At 39.0% G+C, this 21,307-nt stretch overlaps 1 protein-coding gene across 1 annotated transcript in view; it reads left to right on the plus strand.

Annotated features, from left to right (window-relative positions):
- The window catches only part of itga4 (integrin alpha 4), a 177,827-nt gene that overhangs the window by 110,664 nt on the left and 45,856 nt on the right, over positions 1-21,307 (plus strand). Inside the window, exons 18-21 of the mRNA XM_060827973.1 lie at positions 6,773-6,923; positions 13,394-13,489; positions 14,368-14,447; positions 14,758-14,847. Coding sequence (XP_060683956.1) covers positions 6,773-6,923; positions 13,394-13,489; positions 14,368-14,447; positions 14,758-14,847 — 417 coding nt within the window. The remainder of the gene's footprint in view (positions 1-6,772; positions 6,924-13,393; positions 13,490-14,367; positions 14,448-14,757; positions 14,848-21,307) is intronic.

The raw sequence follows: 21,307 nt of genomic DNA on the forward strand, positions 1-21,307 counted from the left end.
TTGGGCAGGCGAGGCCTGTATCTGCTGGAGCTTAGAGGGTGACTTGATTGAAACATACAAGATTTGTGGGTGGCACAGTGGTTAGCACTGCTGCCTCACAGTGCCAGAGACCCTGGTTTAATTCCCGCCTCAGGTGACTGACTGGAGTTTGCACATTCTCCTGTGTCTGCGTGGGTTTCCTCCCACAGTCCAAAGATGTGCAGTCAGGTGAATTGGCCATGCTAAATTGTCCGTAGTGTTAGGTGAAGGGGTAAATGTGTAGGGGTCTGGGTGGGTTGCGCTTCGGCAGGTCGGTGTGGACGTGTTGGGCCGAAGGGCCTGTTTCCACACTGTAAGTAATCTAATCTAATCCTGAGGGGCCTTGATAAGGTGGGTGTGGAAAGAATGTTTCTTCTTGTGAAAAAATCTAGAAATTAAAGTTTCAATTTAAAAAAAAGGAATTGCCTGCTTAATTCAGGTGAGGATCATTTTCTCAGAGGACTGTCTTTTTTGGAAGACTGTTGAATCAGCGTTTAAAATATTTTTATGGCTGAGGTGGCTAGATTCTTGGTAAGTAAAGTGGTGAAAGATTATCAGGCAGGTAAACTCTTCAGACCAGCCATGCCTTTATTGAAAGATAGAACAGGTTCTTGGGGCAAGTAATCTACTTCTGCTTCTAATTTGTACATTCATAAGAAAATTATATGTTCGTTAATAAGATAGAGAAGGGAGGTTTGTTGATCATCTTTGGTGTGAGAAAGTTCCATCAATATCTTTACAGATGTAAATTTGGAATAGTAACAGATAATCCCTTGCTTGAGCTACTCAAAGAGGACAAGACCATGCCACCTATAGCTTCAGGTCAAATTCAGCAGTGGGCTATAATACTAAGTGTGTACAATTACAAGTTAGAAAATTGTCTGGGTGTCAAAAAGTGTGGTGCTGGAAAAGCACAGCAGATCAAGCAGCATCTGGGGAGCAGGAGATTTGGGTTTCAGGCATAAGCCCTTCATCAGGAATGAGTACAGGAGGCAAAGTAGCAAATGTGGATGCATTGAACCACCTGCTGCTGGCAGATGCACTGTCAATGGTACCGCCACTGGAAAGGTCCATTCTGGTTTTAAACTTTCTGGACACCCTTCCAGGTACTGCTGACATGATCAGATTGTGGACACATGTGACTTCTGGATTGACAAAACTAAAAGAGCTTGTAGTGATGGAGAAACAGAAGCTCCAACACAACAGGAATTGAAATCTTTCTGGACCCGGCTAGACCAGATCACCAGAGGTCAGCATTTTACTATGGGGAGCAAGAGTGAAGGTCACCAACAGGGACTGGCTGAACTCCACCAGAGTCATCTAGGGGTTTCCAAAATGAAGGTATTGGTGGCCAGGATTGGATGCAGACATAGCTGTGTTGGTGGGGCAGCGTTCAGAGCGCCAACAAAGATAAAATTCACCGCCAGCAGCACCCCAACATACGTAGGAATGGCCAGGTAAATCTTGGACTTGGTTAGAATTATGCTGGCCCGTTTAATGGACTCAACGTCTTTAGTCATTGTGGATGCCCACTCAAAGTGTTTGCATATGCCAGTATCATCAAACACTGGCATGACAATAGAAAGGCTGCAAGCATCTTTTACCATGCACAGGCTTCCAGAAGTGTTGGTCACAGACAATGGACCATCATGTACCAGCAGGGAGTTTGACTATTTCCTAAAGTCGAATGGCATTTGGCAGATAAGGACAGCTCCATACCGTCCATCATCCAATGGTCTGGTGGAAAGAGCAGTCCAAACTTTGAAGGCAGTTTTAAAGTTGATGTCACTTGATACCAAACTGTCCCAGTTCCCATTTGATTATTGGTCCAACTTTAGTACAACTACAGAGAAAGCTGCAGCAGAGTTGCTAATGAGGAGAAGACTTTGCACCAGGTTAAATCTGATTTTTCCATCAGGAACTCCAATGCCAGATACAGACTACTGTAAGTGAGAGAGACAGTCTACTTCAGGGGATGAAGTTCAGTGCTGAAACCACAGAAATGGCCCTGCTTGGGTAAGAGGCATGGTCGATGTGAGGCGAGGTCCTGTGATGTACACAGTTCGAGTAGGAGAATCAGTCCTGAACAAGCACATGCATCACTTGAAAGTTGCAAACTCACAAATAGGGCAGGAGTAAAACATTCCTGGCCCGTCAGAACAGCTGGAAAGGCTGTTAAAACCTGTGGGTTCTCCCCCTCCCATCTAGCATCAAAGAAACCTCAAAGTCTGAGATGGACAGTGGATGTCACAGCCTTGACATCTTTACCCACCTGAAGAAGAGGACACAAGAGGTAGGCTTCGGTCTGGTACATGTTGCCCATATCTGAGGCTGAGTGGGAGGAACTGGACCCATGGAACTCAGAGAGAGAGAGAGAGAGAGAGGGATATCATGATTATAATGAGGTCAGGCCAGATGAACCTCATAGAATATGAGATCCCTGATTGGGACTGTTAATCTGGTCCAATCATGGAGCCCTGGCTGACAGAAGTGTCAGGGGTTCTGTTCACTCTGATAACTGGTTCTGAGCAAGTCAGACCTGTGTCAATTACTATACATGTGTAAGTAAAGGGTGCATTGGGGCAGAAAACCAGCCTATGGGGTTATTTCAGAAAATACTTACACTTCAATATTCAGAGAGAGGCTAAAATGTTGAGTTCCCAATCTTGCATGCTTTCAGCGTAAAACTAGAGAGTACTTGAGAGGAACTAGGCCAGAAAACAATATATTCAAAGGGCAAAGTAAAGTGTATTGCATGGAAGGAGACTTGTGAAAAGCATAAATACCTATGCAGATCAGTTGGACTGAACAGCCTGATTCCGTGCTGTATATTTTAAAAGGATAATTTAAAATATTTTCTGAAGCTACAATACAAGTGATTTGACATATTTTCAAATTTTACAGCTGTTTATCGATCAAACTGAGTAAAACTGAAAAATAATTCTAAGTCTAACTTTACTTTTTTTTTTACATGCCTGCCACATTATTTTTTGCTGTAAATAAGCTATGGATGTTTTAAAGCTTAACATAAACAAAGTGCTATTGTAAAGAAAAACGCTTGAAACATTTTACATAGGAAGAAAATCAAAAACATTGGTTTCCCTTTCATTTTCATTTGTTATTAATTTGGCAAATTCCAGTTTTGTGATTTACAGTCTTTTAAATATGCCAATAAATAGATACCTTAAGTAAAACAATGGGATGTAAAATATTTTGCAGAATATCGAAGCTCCACAGGGCTGGACTGCTGATCACCTCTTGCATATACCTTAATCTCATCTGTTTCCCAGGGACAGGTTAATTACATAAAGAGGACAGGTACCAAACCTATATGTTGGACAAGCAACCTGGAAAAAAAAATTACTGCAGTTATACCACCTTAAATTTAAGAAAATGTTTAAATATTGCTCCTTTTCTGTTCTGCTTATCCGAGTTAATGTATTATTCCATCACTCACACCTTATTAAATAGCCATATATTAAGGTTGTGGGCCAAAACTATTGGTGCTCATCATTAGAGCTATGAAACTGATAGCAATCTCTGGTGTTCACACATGCACATTAAGCATAGAAGTCAAAGAGGTTCCGTCTGAGATTTGCTGTTATTTAAAAGGATGCACTGTGAACATTCCCACAGATGGGAATCTTTAGGTATTGCTGAATTGAACTTAACTTGTATCTGTGAGATTTTCAATCAGTTTTAAAACAAAAATCACACAAGTTGAACCTTGTTAAGTGAGTCTGTTGAGTTTTTAGTGGCATACTAAAGAGGGTAGAAGAAAGAGGGCGGTGGTGGAGGGTTGCTTTTCAGACTGGAGACCTCTGACCAATGGTGTGCTACAAAGATCGTGCTGGGTTCACTGCTTTTTGTCATTTATATAAATGATTTGGATGTGAACATAGGAGGTATGGTTCAGAAGTTTGCAGATGACACCAACGTTAGAGCTGTAGTAGACAGTGAAGAAGGTTACCTCAGAGTAGTAAAAAATCTTCGAGTAAAAATGAAGGGCTCATGCTCGAAACGTCGAATTCTCTATTCCTGAGATGCTGCCTAACCTGCTGTGCTTTGACCAGCAACACATTTGCAGTACCTCAGAGTAGTACAGGATCTTGATCAGATGGGCCAATGGTCGAGGAGTGGCAGATGGAGTTTAATTTGGATAAATATGAGGGACTGCATTTTGGAAAGACAAATCAGGGATGAACTTATTGGTAAGGTCCTTGGGAATGTTGCTGAATAAAGAGACCTTCGTGTGCAGGTTCATAATTCCTTGAAAGTAGAGTCGCAGGTAGACAGGATAGTGAAGAAGACATTTGGTATACTTTATTGGACAGTGCATTGAGTATAGGAGTTGAGAAGTCATGTTGCGGCTGTACAGGACATTGGTTAGTCCATTTTTGGGATATTGCATGCAATTCTGGTCTCCCTGCTATAGGAAGGATGTTGTGAAACTTGAAAGGTTTCAGAAAAAATTTACAAGGATGTTGCCAGGGTTGGATAGTTTGAGGGTTGAAGAGGCTGAATAGGCTGGGACTGTTTCCCCCATAGTATTGGAGGCTGAGGTGTATCTTATAGAGGTTTATATAATCATGAGGGTCCTGGATACGGTAAATAGGCAAGGTCTTTTCTCTGGGGTGGGGGGAGTCCAGAACTAGCAGGCATAGGTTTAGGCTGAGAGGGGAAAAATTTAAAAGAGACCTAAGGGGCAACTTTTTCAAAAAAAGCTGGTGCGTGTATGGAATGAGCTGCCAGAGGAAGTGGTGGAGGCTGGTACAATTATAACATTTAAAAAGCATCTGGATGGGTAAACGAATAGGAAGAGTTTAGAGGGATTTGGGCCAAATGCTGGCAAATGGGACTAGATTAACTTAGGATAAGGGTTGGCATGGATGAATTGGACCAAAAGGTCTGTTTCTATGCTGCATTGCTCTATGACTCTAAGTAGTATTGTTGAACAAAGTCTCTAGCTTTGAAAAAGAATTTTATATTTATAGAATAAAAATTTTTCCCTCAAGATAAAAATTCTTCCAACTTTGAAAATATTAAATGCTTTAGCTACCTGAGTGCATGTGCTAATCTTTATTTCACTCTGTGGAATGATTAAATGTGAAAAATAATCAGTGGATTTTATTGCCTGATTTGCTGACTGTATGTACCCATCAATGTGATTGGTTTTTTAAAACCTGCTTGATGGCATCACTTTTACTATATGCTAGAGATGCCATTTTGTTGGTGCCAGAATGAGATTCATGTCAGAAACACAGGAATCCACACTGCAGGGGTCACTGGATCTTTTGTCGGCAGCTTTCTGTAATTTCAGCAGTGAGGACCTCATGTCACTGCTGACTGAAAATTCCAATCATATCATCAGCTTCATTCTTCAGCAAAAGTGTCATTCGCCCAGTATGATCGAGTTGATGTGGAATGTACAGAATGACTCGACACCCAGTCTTTTAACAGGCATGTTCAGGTTACACTACATTTACTTCATAAATGGGGAATATGTCCCGAAAATGTCATGCCGCAAAGGTAGAATTTAGGCTCTGATTTATTTCTTAAATTCAAATGCGTATGAAGCTGATATTTTCTTCTGTCTGATTACGTCAGACATTTCTAATCCATGAAGACGTTACAAAGAGGCCTAGTTAATGCTTTGAGTTTAGATTTTTTTTTGTTTAGGAAGTGACAAGTAGGTAGTGCTGAGATAGATGAAAACAGTGCTAGTTGTCATAGTTTTAAAAAATGTAAAAGATATATATAATGTAATAACTCTGTGATCACAGCGCTTTAAATGATTTTGCTGTTCCATGTAGTTTTGAATTTAGTAAATTATTAAAACACATTTACTTTTATTATTTTCAGTGCCAGTACTTTGCATGAGTGTCTGACTTTGTGCTATGCCAAATAATTTTTGTGTAGGGCAGAAGAAAGATTATTCATCAGTGGAAGTCTTTAGCGTACCCTTGTCACGCTCCCAGATGCACACCTGGTGCTTTGCTGTATGCTTGGCACCAGACTGATGGGCATCTCAGTGGCAGTACCATGGAAACATCATCAGGAGCCAGATAATACACTCTCTGGGAAATAGTTGAAATGTTATTCCTTGCCAAAAGAAAAGGAATGCAAAAATGTTGCTGATAGTGAAAATATATCTTCTCATTTTGGTTAAAAATATACTTTGCTCATTTATAGTATTTATTATTTGTAATCACCCTGAAACTAAGTTATGCACAATTTTTTCACCTTTTACTATTTGTCTACTTGCCAGATTTCTTCCCAAAGGTGTTCAGTGACTAATATGCTGGGTAAAAGCCAGAATATCTTACAAACGTCTTGTTTTTCTGGCAGGAAAACAACCACAATATCACAATCTTTGTGTCTATATTCAAATCCCTAATTTTACTTTTATAGCAAATGCCAGATAAGAATCATTGTAATGAAATCAGGAATATTAAAACATTATCTTTGTTTGATCATTTTCAAATTCAGCAATCTTTTTGTTGATCTGCATCTGGATTATTGTAGAGACTTTTGGGATTGCACACAGAAAGATAGACGTGATAGGGATAATAATTATTGCAAAACTTTGTTATTATATCACTTACCTCTTACAGTAATAATGATTAGATGAAAAAAATCTTTTTTTTACATTTTATATACTTAGCAAAGAGCTTAGTAACAACGTATTTGTAATGGTAAGAAAATCTTTGCGATGTTTATGTAGTAAGTTGGGTTTGATGATTTTGTTTCCTAGGTCCCAAGTAAACAAATCCTATCTGGCAGTTCAAGAGGCAAAGAAGGTTGTTTTGAATGTATTGTTATTCAATGCAGGGGATGATGCATACTCAACAACTCTCACTGTTAAATTTCCCAAAGACTTACATTTCATAAAAATAGTTGAAGTGGTAAGTATAATGTGTGTTGACAAAATGTAAATTTGCAAATGACATTTAACCAATCTAGCTTGGCCTCTGGGCATCAGAGTTAACACGTTCTATTTTGACCAAAGGATGTCTAATATTGTCCAAGTAATGTATAACAAAATATTACATACCTCATTGGAGATTTCACTATTTTTGTACTGTTGTTTCAATTAGACAATTTAGAATTAACAATGTGATCTGGATTTTCTGTGATAAGGATGGTGAAACTGGTGGCATTCACTCTCATCATTCCATGAGGATGTGTGTTTAGATCACCCCGAATGCATTCAGTGGAAAATCTCTAAAGTGATAAAAAGCTCCATTCTTATGCTATTACCTTCACAGTAAAAACATTTTAAAAGTTGACACCACGTTGAATCAGGTATAAATATGTTTTAAATGGTTTTCAACTTCAAGATTCCTACTAATCAGCCTTACTGGCCCTGAAAAGTTAAATTTATATATTTTATATTTGTGGATTGCCAATTTTCTCCAAACAATGAAAAAAAAATTAGTTTGTTTATATGAACATTTTAGTTTCTATATAAATTAAAGCACAATAATTGGGTTTTCTCTCTGGGGGAAAAAATGTTTTTTTTATTTCCATGCTTATTTGCAGTTTGTGAGACTAATCCAATATGATTGCTGCAATCTGATGTCCAACTTTCTGACATTATTGCTGCTACAGTGGTGCAGATCCCTTGACATGGTGTCAGATTAAGACTGATGTCAGTAAAGGGGAATGCACACTACAAACATTGCTAGCTTTCTTCAAGATCACTGGTGAGCTTTGTCACAAAATGAAAGTCTAGCCCAGAAAGTCACTATCATGGTCACCAGAACCAGGGATCTCAGTCTGCAGTGAGCCATCTAGGGCTGAGATGAAGAGAAATTTCTTCAGCCAGGCAGCGGTTAAGCTGTGGAATTCTGTGCCATGGAAAGCAGTTGAGGCCAAAACATTGAATGTTTTCAAGAAACAGCTTGAGCTCTTTGAGCTAAAGGGATCAAAGGGTTTGGGGAGAAAGCAGGAACAGGACACTATGTTGGATGATCAACCATGATCATATTGAATGGTGGAGCAGACTTGAAGGGTGAAATGGCCTACCAATCTCGTATTTTTTAAAATGTTTCTATACAGTTGTTGTCACTTTACTCATTTAATTCCCGAATTAATCTTGGCTTTATAATCAAATATTGTGCAAAAAGCAATATATTAAATGGAAGAAATATGATTACTGGGAAATTTTGACCACAATCTGTTCAGTAATGTGATAATACATTTCAAAATTAATTTAAGAATGAATTCATATTGCAATATATAGTCTAGCTATTTAGATCAGTGCACGTAAAAGGACAAATTATTTAATCTCCACTCACCTTTCTACTCCAATGTTAGACATAATGCATAAACAATCCAGAATGGGCCTTCTCACTGCAGGGCAGAAAATGAGAAACTAATGTTTCAGCTGTGTGGTTACTTGGCAGTCAGAGGTCTCAATATGATTTCAAAATAGTGAGATGAGGATGATGCTTATATTTTTTAAACAATAGTTCTAATTTAAAGTTTTAACCAGATCCACAAATCCTGGGGACTTATACTCTGCCCCAGAACCATGTTTCTGTGTATTCTTGTCCTGGCAGCTGCCAGTGAAATCAGTTTATATGGTATTCTTCTTGTACATTGATCAAACACCAGTCATGAGTTCATAGCCTATCACAAAAGAGGTCTGTAATATGATGAATTTCAGCACCAGTGTGATGCCTATTTATGTGCATTGTATGGGCCAAACACTGGTGCATCATATCAAACAGCTGTTTGCAACAAGCAATTCCTGATTGGATCAACCAGTCTGCACTTGCAAAACTCTCAACATATTGTCCAATGATTAACCTGATTCTGCAGTTAGATTATAAATCCATAAGATTTAGGAGCCTAAGTCAGCCATTCAGCCCATCAAGTCCATGCCACCATTCATTGAGATCTGACAATTCTCAACTTCAATTTGCTGCATTATCCCCATAATACTCAATCCCATGAATGATTAAAAATCTATCTTACCTCAGCCTTGGATATACACTGTGCCAACCTGAACAGCCCTCTTCGGTAAAGAATTCCACAGATCAGCTACTCTCCAAGAGAAATCATTCCTCCTCATCTTTGTATTAAGTAGGTCATCCCTTATTCTGAGATTATGAGCTGTGGTCCTAGACTCTTCCACAAGGAGTAACAACCTTTTTGCTTCCACCCTGTCAAGCCCCTAATAAGCTAACCAGTTTCAGCAGGATCTCATTTCATTCTTTTCAATTCCAGTGAGCGTGAGCCCAACCGAGACAACCTCTCCTCATAAGCAAATCCCTCCATACTTGGAACTAACCTAGTGAATCTTCTTTGGACTGCCTCCAATGACAGTATATAGAACATAGAACATTACAGCGCAGTGTAGTCCCTTCAAGCCTCAATGTTGCACCGACCTGTGAAACCAATCCAAACCTATTTATCCTACACTATTCCATTTTTATCCATATGTTTCAATAACCATTTAAATACCCTTAAGTTTGGTGAGTCTACTACTGTTGCAGGCAGTGTGTTCCACGCCCTTACTACTATTCTCTGAGTAAAGAAACTACTTCTGACATCTGTCCTATATCTATCACCACTCAATTTAAAGCTATGTCCCCTCATGCTAGCCACCACCATCTCACTATCCATCCTATCTAACCCTCTGATTATCTTATGTGTCTCAATTAAGTCACCTCTCAACCTTCTCTCTAACAAAATCTTTATCTTTCCTTTTTTGATCCTTGAGAACCAAAACTATTCACAGTATTCCAGGTGTGGTTTGACTAGTGTCTTATACTGGTTTAGCAAAGCTTCCCTATTTTCATACTCTATTCACTTTGAAATAAGAGATAAAATTTCATTTACATTCCCTAGTACCTGCTGAACATGGATGCAAGCTTTCTTTATGATTCATACACAAAGACTGCCAAATTCTTCTGTCTGTAACTTTCTGCAATCTTCCCTCTTTTAAACAATATTCAGATCTTCTATTCTTTCTACTAAAGTGCATAATCTCACATTTTCCCACATTCTATTACATCTGCCAAGTTTTCTTTTTGTCACTTTCTGAACCTGTTTATATCCCTCTGCAGACTTTGTGAAATCCTCATTACTTGCCTTCCCACCTATTTTTGTGAGGTCCACAAACTTGACTATAGTACACTCACTCCTATCACCCTGAATCATTAGTATATATTGTAAGTAATTGTGGCCTCAACACTGATCCCTGTGACGCCAATTACAGGTTGCCCTTCTGAAAATGCCCTTCCTTTAGCCCAATCCTGACATCTGTCCTTAGTGAATCATCTATCAATGCTAATGCACTACACCCAACATAATGGGCTTTTATTAAATAGCCTAACATGTAGTACCTTATGGAACACCTTTGGAAATCCAAAATTGAGCTGTCACTCTGAGTGGGTAAAGTAAGAAAAAATAGAATGCAGGGGTCTCAGCCTTTGCAGTTGCCAAACAGGATTGTTCATGAGAGTGGGGAGAGCAGAGTGAATGGGCCGACTGACCGTGACACTGAGAAACTGGAAGCCATTCATAAAGGAGATTGAAAAGGAATGTGGAGTAATATAGGAGAGCATAGGGGTGGGGATTGACCCTGTTATCAGTACCAAAGACCAAGCATCAGAAGCTGTGAAATCTGTCCCATGCCAGGATTCATGACACCTGCTCAGGGCTAAAGAGGAACTTACAGTGGGAGGTGGGGGATCTGGTCATTGTCAATTTTGCAGATTAGTGACAAAGGCAGGAAAGAGCTTCTACATTGTCACTATAGTTAGATAATAATTGAGAAGCAGAAGTTCAAAGGTAATGGTCTCTGGATTATTACCTGAACTATGTGCAAACAGTTACGGGTTATATCAGATTACAGAGATGAATGGTAGCTCATATGGTAGTGTGGGAGAATTACATTTTGGTTTGTGGGACACTGGCAGTAGTATCAGCGACTGTACTGTTGGAAAGGTCTGCATCTGAATCATATTACAGCCAGTGTCCTAGTGAACTGCATAAACAGGGAATCAAAATTAAATATTGGGAATCAGGGATAAATTTGAGAAGATGTGATCAATCAAAGAATAGAGACAAGGCAAGGGAGAAAGATGTTATCAGGAATGATGGGAAATAATAAATCATAGGCTCGAGATTACAAATCAGATAAGGTCAAATATTGCAAAAATGTCAGCCATGTAACTGAATGCGTGTAGGGTTTGAAACAAAACGGTAGCGCAAAAAGAAGAATATGAGAATAATCTGATAGCCAGACATATAGTGGAGTAGAACTGGGGAAGATGGGGTGTTGTCCCTTTTATAATCTTAATACGATGAGGCAGAGTCAACATGGCTTTAACAAGTGAAGTCCTTAGAGGATGAAACAAGCAGGATGGAAAATGGAGAGCAAGTAGATATAAGGTATATTGATTTCCCAAGAAAAGGGATTTTTCTCAATTCTACAGGAAAAGTTACTAAAGGTTGCACAATAAGAACTTGTGGTATTGGGGATGATATATTAGCATAGCTAGAGAATTGGCTAACAGAAACCTGAGATTTAGAATAATTGGGTCATTTAAACTTGGTAAATTATAACTTGCAAAGTGCCACATCTGTTTACAATCATAATCAATTGGTTGGATGAATGGACTGATTATATTGTGGTCAAGTATTCTGACGTCCATTTCCTGACCCCAGAAGGAATACAGGCTCCAGTTCTCCTATAGAGGGCACCATTCTATAATGAATTTTTATCACAATATTTTCCAGTGGAAAATCATGTAGTCATGTTTAGGCAAGAAGAATTGCTATGAATGGCCAATGCTATCTTAAATACTTATCGTCGAGAGTTTGGTGAGTATTATGCATGAAAGAGTTTTTTCCTCATATCCCTTCTAGTCCTTTTGCCAATCACTTTAAAATCTGTGTTTCCTAGTTACTGACCCTACTGCTAAGGTCTTTCCCATCCTCTGTATCCAGGCCCCCCACCTCCTCACAATCTTGTACACATCAATTGGATTTACTATAAGCCTTTTCTGCTACAAGGAATCTTTAAGCCTTTTTATGCTACTTTTGCTAGAAAATTATTTAAAAAAGAGAATCTGAGTTTAAAAAAACTTTCCCTACCAACGTGAAATTAGTTTGAACAAACATGTTTTCACTTCAGATTTCAATGATTTCATTTTGAAGCAAATTGCAGTTCAAAGCTCTCCTATTAGTTTCTATTAAGTTAACTTGAAGCATAATTCAAACCCAGAAAAAAGGCTAGCTTCTTGTAATAAATCTCCATGTTTTCTAATGTATGCCATTAGCAAAATGCTGGATTTTCTGCCAGGGAAATACATTGCATTAACCTGAAAAGTTTTTAAAAAGAATTCCTTATGTAAAATTCCTTGGAAAATACAGCACTTTCAGCACTTCAACATAATAAGGTTAGCCTTACACTAGAGGCCATACAATACTTTAACACTGCTCTTTCTCATGAAGCTACAAAAGCGTGAGGCATAGCCAGAGTTGTGACAGTAACAGAATAAGTTGTCAAGTGGGGTCTTGCACAAGCAACAGGGGTTGCCAGCTGCTAGCATATGCCAATCAGGCAGCTGACAGGCCACCCGTATGCCTGTCCCAGGCCCAGGACTCTGGGCCAGAGGTCCCGCCCACTGTGTTCCCAAACAATGAGAGAACTGGTGATCAGCTAGTGAAGGGACTTTCCCAAGACCCAGACACATGAATGGTGGCAGACAATGATTGTAGAGTGTGCACTACAAAAGAGAGAGATGTTGAAGAGTTTGCTGTAAAGGCAGGATTTGGGATGAGAGGGAATGGTGGCTCTCAGCTAACTCTTCAGAATTGATGCTGAATCCCTGGACACGTCATTGTGTTGAACAAAAGACTTCCCAAGGAGCTTGCAACCAATGTTTCAAAGTCTGCTTGCTATGCATGGTAGCGGGAGGAGGAGGCCCTTAGGTGGACAATAATTGTCTGCTAAATACTTCAGTTTGCAATGGGCCGGGAATGCTGTCCATCTGTTTTTTTTCCCTCCTGGACTTAATTGAGTTACCAGTAGGAAGGTGCCACTTACCACCCTGATTAAACCCCCGCTTTTGGAGGTTATCACTACTACTCTTGGCAATTCTGGGCCAATATATTATTGGGAAGATTTGATATAAATTTTATCTATTCCCTACTTTGAAAGTAAGCTAAAAATCTGTAAAGTTATTGAGATTTACTGACACTTGGGCTTCATTATCAAAATATTTTACTGACCATCTGTGTAAAATAGTTGTTTTAAAGATCTCAGATGTATATGAGTAAGAAGAACTAATTGGTAGCATTTGAAAATAATCTGACAGTTTGATGCTTAATGAGGATTGGTGCTTTTTGGTTCCAGGTGGAGAAGCATGTAATGTGTAATATTGTCAGTGATGAAAATTCAACAAATCTGGAATGCATCATCGGACATTTATATCTCGATTTTTTATCAAAGGTACAGAAATAATATCTGATCATTTAAAGAGAAACATAAGTAACAACAATCTAGATCAGTGGGTTAGTGCCCTTTCACATGTACCTTAATCTAAGTCAAGCCAAAGAAAGGGATTGAACATTTTTCTATCACTTTTGTCTAATCTGTTATACTGTAAGAAGTAAGTTTGACAGGTTTTAAGTGATTTCACAGGGATTGTGATACAAAATTGCGTACAGTTTAATGTTGCTGGTTAAGCTAATTCAGAAAATTCAAATAATATTGGTGAAAACAAAATATCCTCAAAGATGCAAACATGTCGTACTGTGATTAGGTTTCAGCTCCATTGTTAAAGAGAGGAGAAAGAGAGGCTTCATTCTGCCTCAGCACCCTGACCTGAGAATTATTTGATGCTTAAAGTCGATGACAAAAACAAAGTGATGAGCACCTCACGTTAAAAAGAATGAAATAGAGGAAATAAGCATTCAAATATCTTGATGCATAAAATGCACTGTAAAAACAATGCACAATGAGTTTTATAGCAGCATTTTAATGACTGCAAATAATGGTAACTAATATGGATTTAACCTTGATTTCTGTATGAATAGATTTGAAATGGTTTCTGTTGTGTACAAATGTATAAAAATTTTTGTTTATAGCTTTTGTTATAGGATGTCACAAAACACATTGTATAATATGAATTAATTGATGCTGAAAAGAACATCCTTATATTGTTTATGGCCTTACTTCTACTCCTATGCCTTATGGTTTATTTACAACTATTTACACTGTTTTATACTATTTATTGTATAAGGTGAAATTTGGTCTTTCTACTTTTTAATTCAGCTGTAATTGTGTAGTTCACATTAACATGCATTTTTCTGGTTTTTATCACTCAGGTGGAATTAAATTTTTTTCTAGATGCCAGTAGCTTCACCAGAGCAGAGGAAGACATCGTCATCACTGTTAATGCAACTTGGTAGGCATTTTATAAAGTTTGAAAATGGACATATTGCTCAATGAAATGTTAAGAGCGAAGAATTCTTTTGTTTCCTTTCAATAGTGCACATTATAATAAACAGTGCAGAGAAGGGATATTTTATTGAGGAATTGTATGAAAGGGTAACAGTTGAAGTCATGACAATGAATTTGTGCAAGGATTGATTTTTATTAACTGATTGTAAGTTATATATGAATGTTATTTTAATCAGTCCTAGAGTCTTAAGCTAATTATTACTTGCTTTCTAGATAAAATTCATATATCTGAAGTTATGTACTTCCTCCTACAGTGAAAATGAAGAGAGTCTGGAGTTACTTGAAGATAACTTTATTACTCTGAACATGCCCTTAAAATATGAGGTTAATGTTGCTCTCCATGGGTAAGCAGTGTATACAATACAAATGTTAATGATGTAGATATAACTGTTATTGGTTTATATGCTTTATATGAAGCTCACAAAATGGCATTGTTCTTTCAGCCTTCCTTTCCTTCACAGAGGTTTTGCATGTGCCACCACTTCCTAAATCTGTTCCCATCCTTCCCGGCGTTCTGCAATCAGGGCTTTGCCCACCCTCTCCCCCCCCCCCCCCCCCCCCCCACACCCCATAGCCTACCAAAAGTTCCATTTTCAACAATGCCACTTTGACAGGAACAGATCTTTCCTCCTGTTCTTCTCAACCTGTTGGTAGCCTTGGACATAGTTAACCATACTGCCATCCTCCTTTGTCTGTTCACTGTTGTCCAGCCAAGTGAGATTTCTCTCATATATTTCTCCTATCTTTCTAATCATAGAGAACCACTTGCAATGGCTTATCTTACTGCTTCTGAACTGTTACACTTGATGATCCCAAGAATTTGTTCTTGGCTCCATCTAATTTCTGAACCACAGGCTACCCCTCTATGACATGAGCTAAGGGTATATTATTAGTTTTCACATGTTCACATGAGGCTGCACCTCATCCTCGTCTCTCTAGATTCCACCATCGTTACTGAATTATAAACTGCTGTTTATCTGAGATTCAGTACTGGACAATCACAAATTTCCTCTAGTAGAAATTCTGGAGTCATTGTTTTCAGTTGCATCTCCAAACTATGTTCAGTAGCTACTGTGTCCACCCCTCTGGCAATAGGCAACAGTTTGAGGTGGAGTTTGTAACGTTGAGCTGCTGAACACAGATATCTACACCATCACAACTGATTCCCACCTTTTGTTAACTTTCAACTTGACCATTCTAATGCATGACTAGCCTGTTTCTCAATTCTATCCTCATGAACTTGAGGTAATCTAAACCTCTTGTGCCCTTGTTTTACTTCACAGCATTTCCCATTCCACTGTCACCCTACATTGGCCCCAGTCAAGTGATGTGTTATCTTTAAAACCATAGTTTTAAAACCATTCACAGACTAGACCCTTCCTGTTTCCATAATGTCTTCCAGGCTTTCAAACCTTGAGATAGGGCAGCATGGTGGCTCAGTGTTTAGCACTGCTGCCTTACAGTGCCAGGGACCAGTTGACTGTCTGTGAGGAATTTGCATGTTCACCCTGGGTCTGCAAGGGTTTCCTCTGGGTGCTTCAGTTTACCCCCAGATATGCAGTTTAGGTGGGTTAGCCATGGGAAATGCAGGGTTACAGGGATAGGGTAGGGGAATGGGTCTGTGTGGGATGCTCTCTGGAGGGTCAGTGCTAACTCCATGGGCCAAATGGCCTGCTTCCAAACTGTAAGGATTCTATGATTTATGCACTCTTCTAATTCACCCTCTTATACATTCTCAATTGTAGTTCCTCTCAAATTGGTGGCCATTCCTTGAGTTGTTTCTGCCCCAAGCTCTTGAATTCCCTCATGATAACTTGCTGTCTCCCTACCTTGTATTCCTTCTTGAAGACGTTCTTTAAAATTTACCTCGTTAACCAAGCTTCTGTCACATGACCTATTATCATCTTGAGTGGCTCAGTGTCATATATTGTTTTATAGACCTCTTGTGAAATGCCTTTGCACATTTCAATGTAATAAAGCTGCAATAGAAATAAGCATTGTTGAAGTATAATCTTTGTCATAATACTTCTTAAAATTAAACATATTTGGAACATATAACAAAAAAAGTGAACTCACTTGTGAAACTGCTTTTAGCCATTTTGAATTTAAACGGTTACTTTATTTCCTATATTCAAAAATTCTTATTTTTTATTGTAAATAATATCTATCTTATTTTTATCTAAATATTAAACTCTGAACATGGTCATGAGCCAACTTAACTCTTTCAGAGAGCTCTGGTTTGTGAATTGAACTATAAAAATCAAATGAGTTAACAAAACAAAACAAATTATTCTAATAACAATCCTCAAACATTTATTTTGGATAGTGCAATGCCAGGGAAAACCTAGACCACAAAATGTTGTAGCAGAAATAAACCATATAGTCCTTTGAGCTCACCATGCCATCTAATAATCTTATTGCTGATCTGATGACACTGAACTCCATTTTCTTACCTTTCCCCATAATTCTTGATTTCTTTAATGATTAAAAAATTGTGTACCTTAACTTTGAACATACTTGATAAGCAAACCTCTATAGTCCACTGCAATCACAAATCCCACAGATTCATTACCCTCAGAGAAGAAATTCCTTCTCATCTCTATCTTAAATGAGCAACTTTTTACTCTGAGATTATGCTGTTTGGACCTAGATTCTTTCACAAGTGGAAGCAACTTTTCCACATCTACTCTGTCAAGTCCCCGAAGAATTTTTTATACTTTAATGTGGTTGCCTTTCTTCCTTCCAAATTCTAAGACTACAGAGTTATGGACTAGACCAAACCCCCGCAAAACACCTCAAGGAGATAGCCTGGACCCTAACTTTTATCTTGTTTAAAGGCAAGTGTGAGGTGCTGCATTCCAGATGCAATTCAATTGGTCTAACTTCTGGGTTTTAAGTAAAACATACTTCAGGTCCTAGGGAGTGTTGCTGAACAAAGAGACCTTGGAGTGCAGGTTCATGGCTCCTTGAAAGTGCAGTCACAGGTAGAAAGGAGAGTGAAGCAGGTGTTTGGTATGCTTTCCTTTATTGGTCAGAGTATTGAGTACAGGAGTTGGGAGGTCATGTTGCGACGGTACAGGACATTGGTTAGGCCACTTTTGGAATATTGCGTGCAATTCTGGTCTCCTTTCTATTGGAAAGACATTGTAAACTTGAAAGGTTTCAGAAAAGATTTACAAGGATGTTGCCAGGGTTGGAGGATTTGAGCTGTAGGGAGAGGTTGAATAGGCTAGGACTGTTTTCCCTGGAGTGTTGGAGGCTGAGGGGTGACTTTATAGAGGTTTATAAAATCATGAGGGGCATGGATAGGATAAATAGACAAAGTCTTTTCCCTGGGGTGGAGAGTCCAGAACTAGAGGGCATAGGTTTAGGGTGAGAGGGATAAGATATAAAAGAGACTTAACGGGCAATTTCTTTCACTCAGAGGATGGTACATGTATGGAATGAGCTGCCAGAGGAAGTGGTGGAGGCTGGTACAATTGCAACATTTAAAAGGCATCTGAATGGGTATATGAACAGGAAGGGTTTGGAGGGATATGGGCCAGGTGCTGGCAGGTGGGACTAGATTGGGTCGGGATATCTGGTTGGCATGGACGGGTTGGATCGAAGGATCTGTTTCCGTGCTGTACATCTCTATGACGCTATGATACAGCTAAGATACAAACAAAAAAATTGGCATGACTGTAACTCCATCAAAATACTTAAAATGTTACTTAACTACTACTCATCAACTGTTGCAATATAGCAACATCCCATAAATACACCCTTGGCAAAGGCAAATTCAGCAAAACAGATTTTCCTCACGTGCTATCTCCTCTAGTCCAGGAGAAGGAACACTGACAGAATTAATCTAGCATCAGAGAGAGAGTCCAAACCTTTTGCAGCAGTAGAGAGTAAGAGTTGTATCTAGCAGCTTCACATCGCAAAAACCCCAATTTCACCAATGGAAAGCAAAACTAAAACCCTGGGTCTGTGTAAGCCTGACTCCATCTACCCATTTTTTTTTGTCTACATTTCTTAAAAAAGCTACGTACTCTGCTTTCCATGGAACAGACTATTTCCATTGCTAGTATATCTTTCCTTTAGAAACAAACAAAAAGAGAAGTTGCTGGGAAAATGTTTTGCAATATCTGTGGAGAGAAAACAGAGTGACACCTGGAGTCCAGTAACCCTTATTCAATAAGAACTTATAACGTTAACTCTTGTTTACTTACCACTGGTACTGCCAGAATTGTTGGGTTTCTCCAGATATTTCTATTTTTTTTTCAGATCTCCAGCATCCACAGTTCTTTTATTTTATCTTTCCTGTACAGAAGGGATTCAAAACTATTCATAGTATTCACAATATTCCAGCTAGAGCCTAACTAGTACCTCGTTGATTGAGGAAGACTTTCCTATTTTTGTGCTCTAGTCCCTTTGAGATAAAAGCACTTGCCTCCCAAACAATTATCATCTTCTCTAGTCTTTACCTAACTTGACTAGTCTTACTGCCAAAGTGCATAATCCCACAATTTTCCCATAATATATTCCATCTGCCATTTTCTTGCCTATTCTTATCTATATCCCTCTGTGTAATCATCTTTACTTGCCTTCCCACCTATTTTTGTATCATCCACAAACTTGGCTAAAATATATTTACTTTCCTCATCCAAGTCATTTTTTCATTCATTCAATAGATAATAGACAATAAGTGCAGGAGTAAGCCATTCTGCCCTTCAAGCCAGCACCACCTTCATTATGATCATGGCTGATCATCCTCAATCAGTATCCTGTTCCTGCCTTATCCCCATAACCCTTGATTCCACTTAAGAGGTCTATCCAAGTCTTTTGTGAAAGTATCCAGAGACTTGGCCTCTACAACCTTGTGGGGCAGAGCATTTCATACATCCACCATTCTTTGGGTGAAGAAGTTTCTCCTGAACTCTGTTCTAAGTGGCCCACCCCTTATTTTTAAACTGTGTCCTCTGGTTTGGGACTCACCCATCAGCGGAAACATGCTTCCTGCTTCCAGAGTGTCCAATCCTTTAATAATCTTATACGTCTCAATCGGATCCCCTCTCAGCCTTCTAAACTCAAGCATATATAAGCCCAGTCATTCCAATCTTTCTGCATAAGATAGTCCCACCATTCCAGGAATTGACCTTGTGAACCTACGCTGCACTCCCTCAATAGCCAGAATGTCTTTCCTCAAAGGTGGAGACTAAAATTGCGCACAGTTTTCCAGGTATGGTCTCACCAGGGCCCTGTACAGCTGCTGAAAATGTGTTGCTGGTTAAAGCACAGCAGGTTAGGCAGCATCTCAGGAATAGGGAATTCGACGTTTCGAGCATAAGCCCTTCATCAGGAATGAGAGAGAGTAGCCAAGCAGGCTAAGATAAAAGGTAGGGAGGAGGGACTTGGGGGAGGGGCGATGGAGGTGGGATAGGTGGAAGGAGGTCAAGGTGAGGGTGATAGGCCGGAGTGGGGTGGGGGCGGAGAGGTCAGTAAGGAGATTGCAGGTTAGGAGCCTCCAGCAACAGACTCTGTAATAAATCTGTCAGGCATAATTTCCTTTTCATGAAGGTATTGACTCTGTTTTATTGTATTATGTATTTCTAAATGTTCTGCTGCTACACCTTTTGTAATAGACTTTAACAATTTCGCAATGCCATATATTAAGCTAACTGATCTATAGTTACCTGATTTTTGCCTCCTTCCCTTTTTAAATAAGGGTGTTACTTTTACAGTTTTCTAATCCTCTGGGACTTTTCTAGAATCTAAGGATTCCTAGAAGGGTTATACCAGTGTATCCACTATCTCTGTAGGTACTTCCTTTAATATTCTAGGATGCATGCCATTGGATTCAGAGGGCTTCTCAGTCTTCACGCATTATTAATTTCATTAACGCTTTTCCTCTAATGGTAATTATTGTATTTATCTCTTCTCTTTTTGCCCCTTGATTATTTAGTATTTTTGGAATGCTATTAAATTTGTCTTCTCTGAAAATTAATGCAAATTATTAATTCAACGCCTTTGCCATTTCCGGGTTCCATTATTATTCTCAGATTGCATTTTGTAAGCAACCCAAATTCACGGTGGCCACTCTCTTCCGTTTTATATATTTAAATAATATTTTTACATATTTAAAGAATCTCTTGCATTCTGTCTTGACAGTACTTTCTCATTTAACATCAAAGTTTATTCTCTCCCTCTTTAAAATTTTTATGGGTTGTCATTTGTTGATTTTTAAATCTTTCTCAATCCTTTGGCTTACTACTAAACTTTGCCACATTGTATGTTTTTCCTTTCAAATTGCTGCCATTCTTAACTTTCTGTTGAACTATTGTTGGTTTATTTCCTTCTTAGAATCTTTCTTTCTCACCAGAATATACACTTATTGTGAGCTATGAACTATTTTCATAAATGCTCCTCAACTGTCTTTGCTACCAAACTCCTTCCCTAGATTAGATTACATTAGATTAGACTACTTACAGTGTGGAAACAGGCACTTTGGCCGAACAAGTCCACACCGACCCTCCAAAGTGCAACCAACCCAGACCCATTCCCCTACATTTACCCAAACACTACGGGCAATTTAGCATGGCCAATTCACCTAACCTGCACATTTTTTGACTGTGGGAGGAAACCGGAGCACCCGGAGGAAACCCACGCAGACACAGGGAGAATGTGCAAACTCCATACAGTCAGTTGCCTGAGGCAGGAATTGAACCCGGGTCTCTGGCGCTGTGAGGCAGCATGCTAACCACCCATATGCCACCGTGCCGCCCGTATTTTGACACCATTTATTAAACCTACCTCATTACA

The sequence above is a fragment of the Hemiscyllium ocellatum genome, chromosome 7 (assembly GCF_020745735.1).
Source record: "Hemiscyllium ocellatum isolate sHemOce1 chromosome 7, sHemOce1.pat.X.cur, whole genome shotgun sequence".
Taxonomy (NCBI): domain Eukaryota; kingdom Metazoa; phylum Chordata; class Chondrichthyes; order Orectolobiformes; family Hemiscylliidae; genus Hemiscyllium; species Hemiscyllium ocellatum.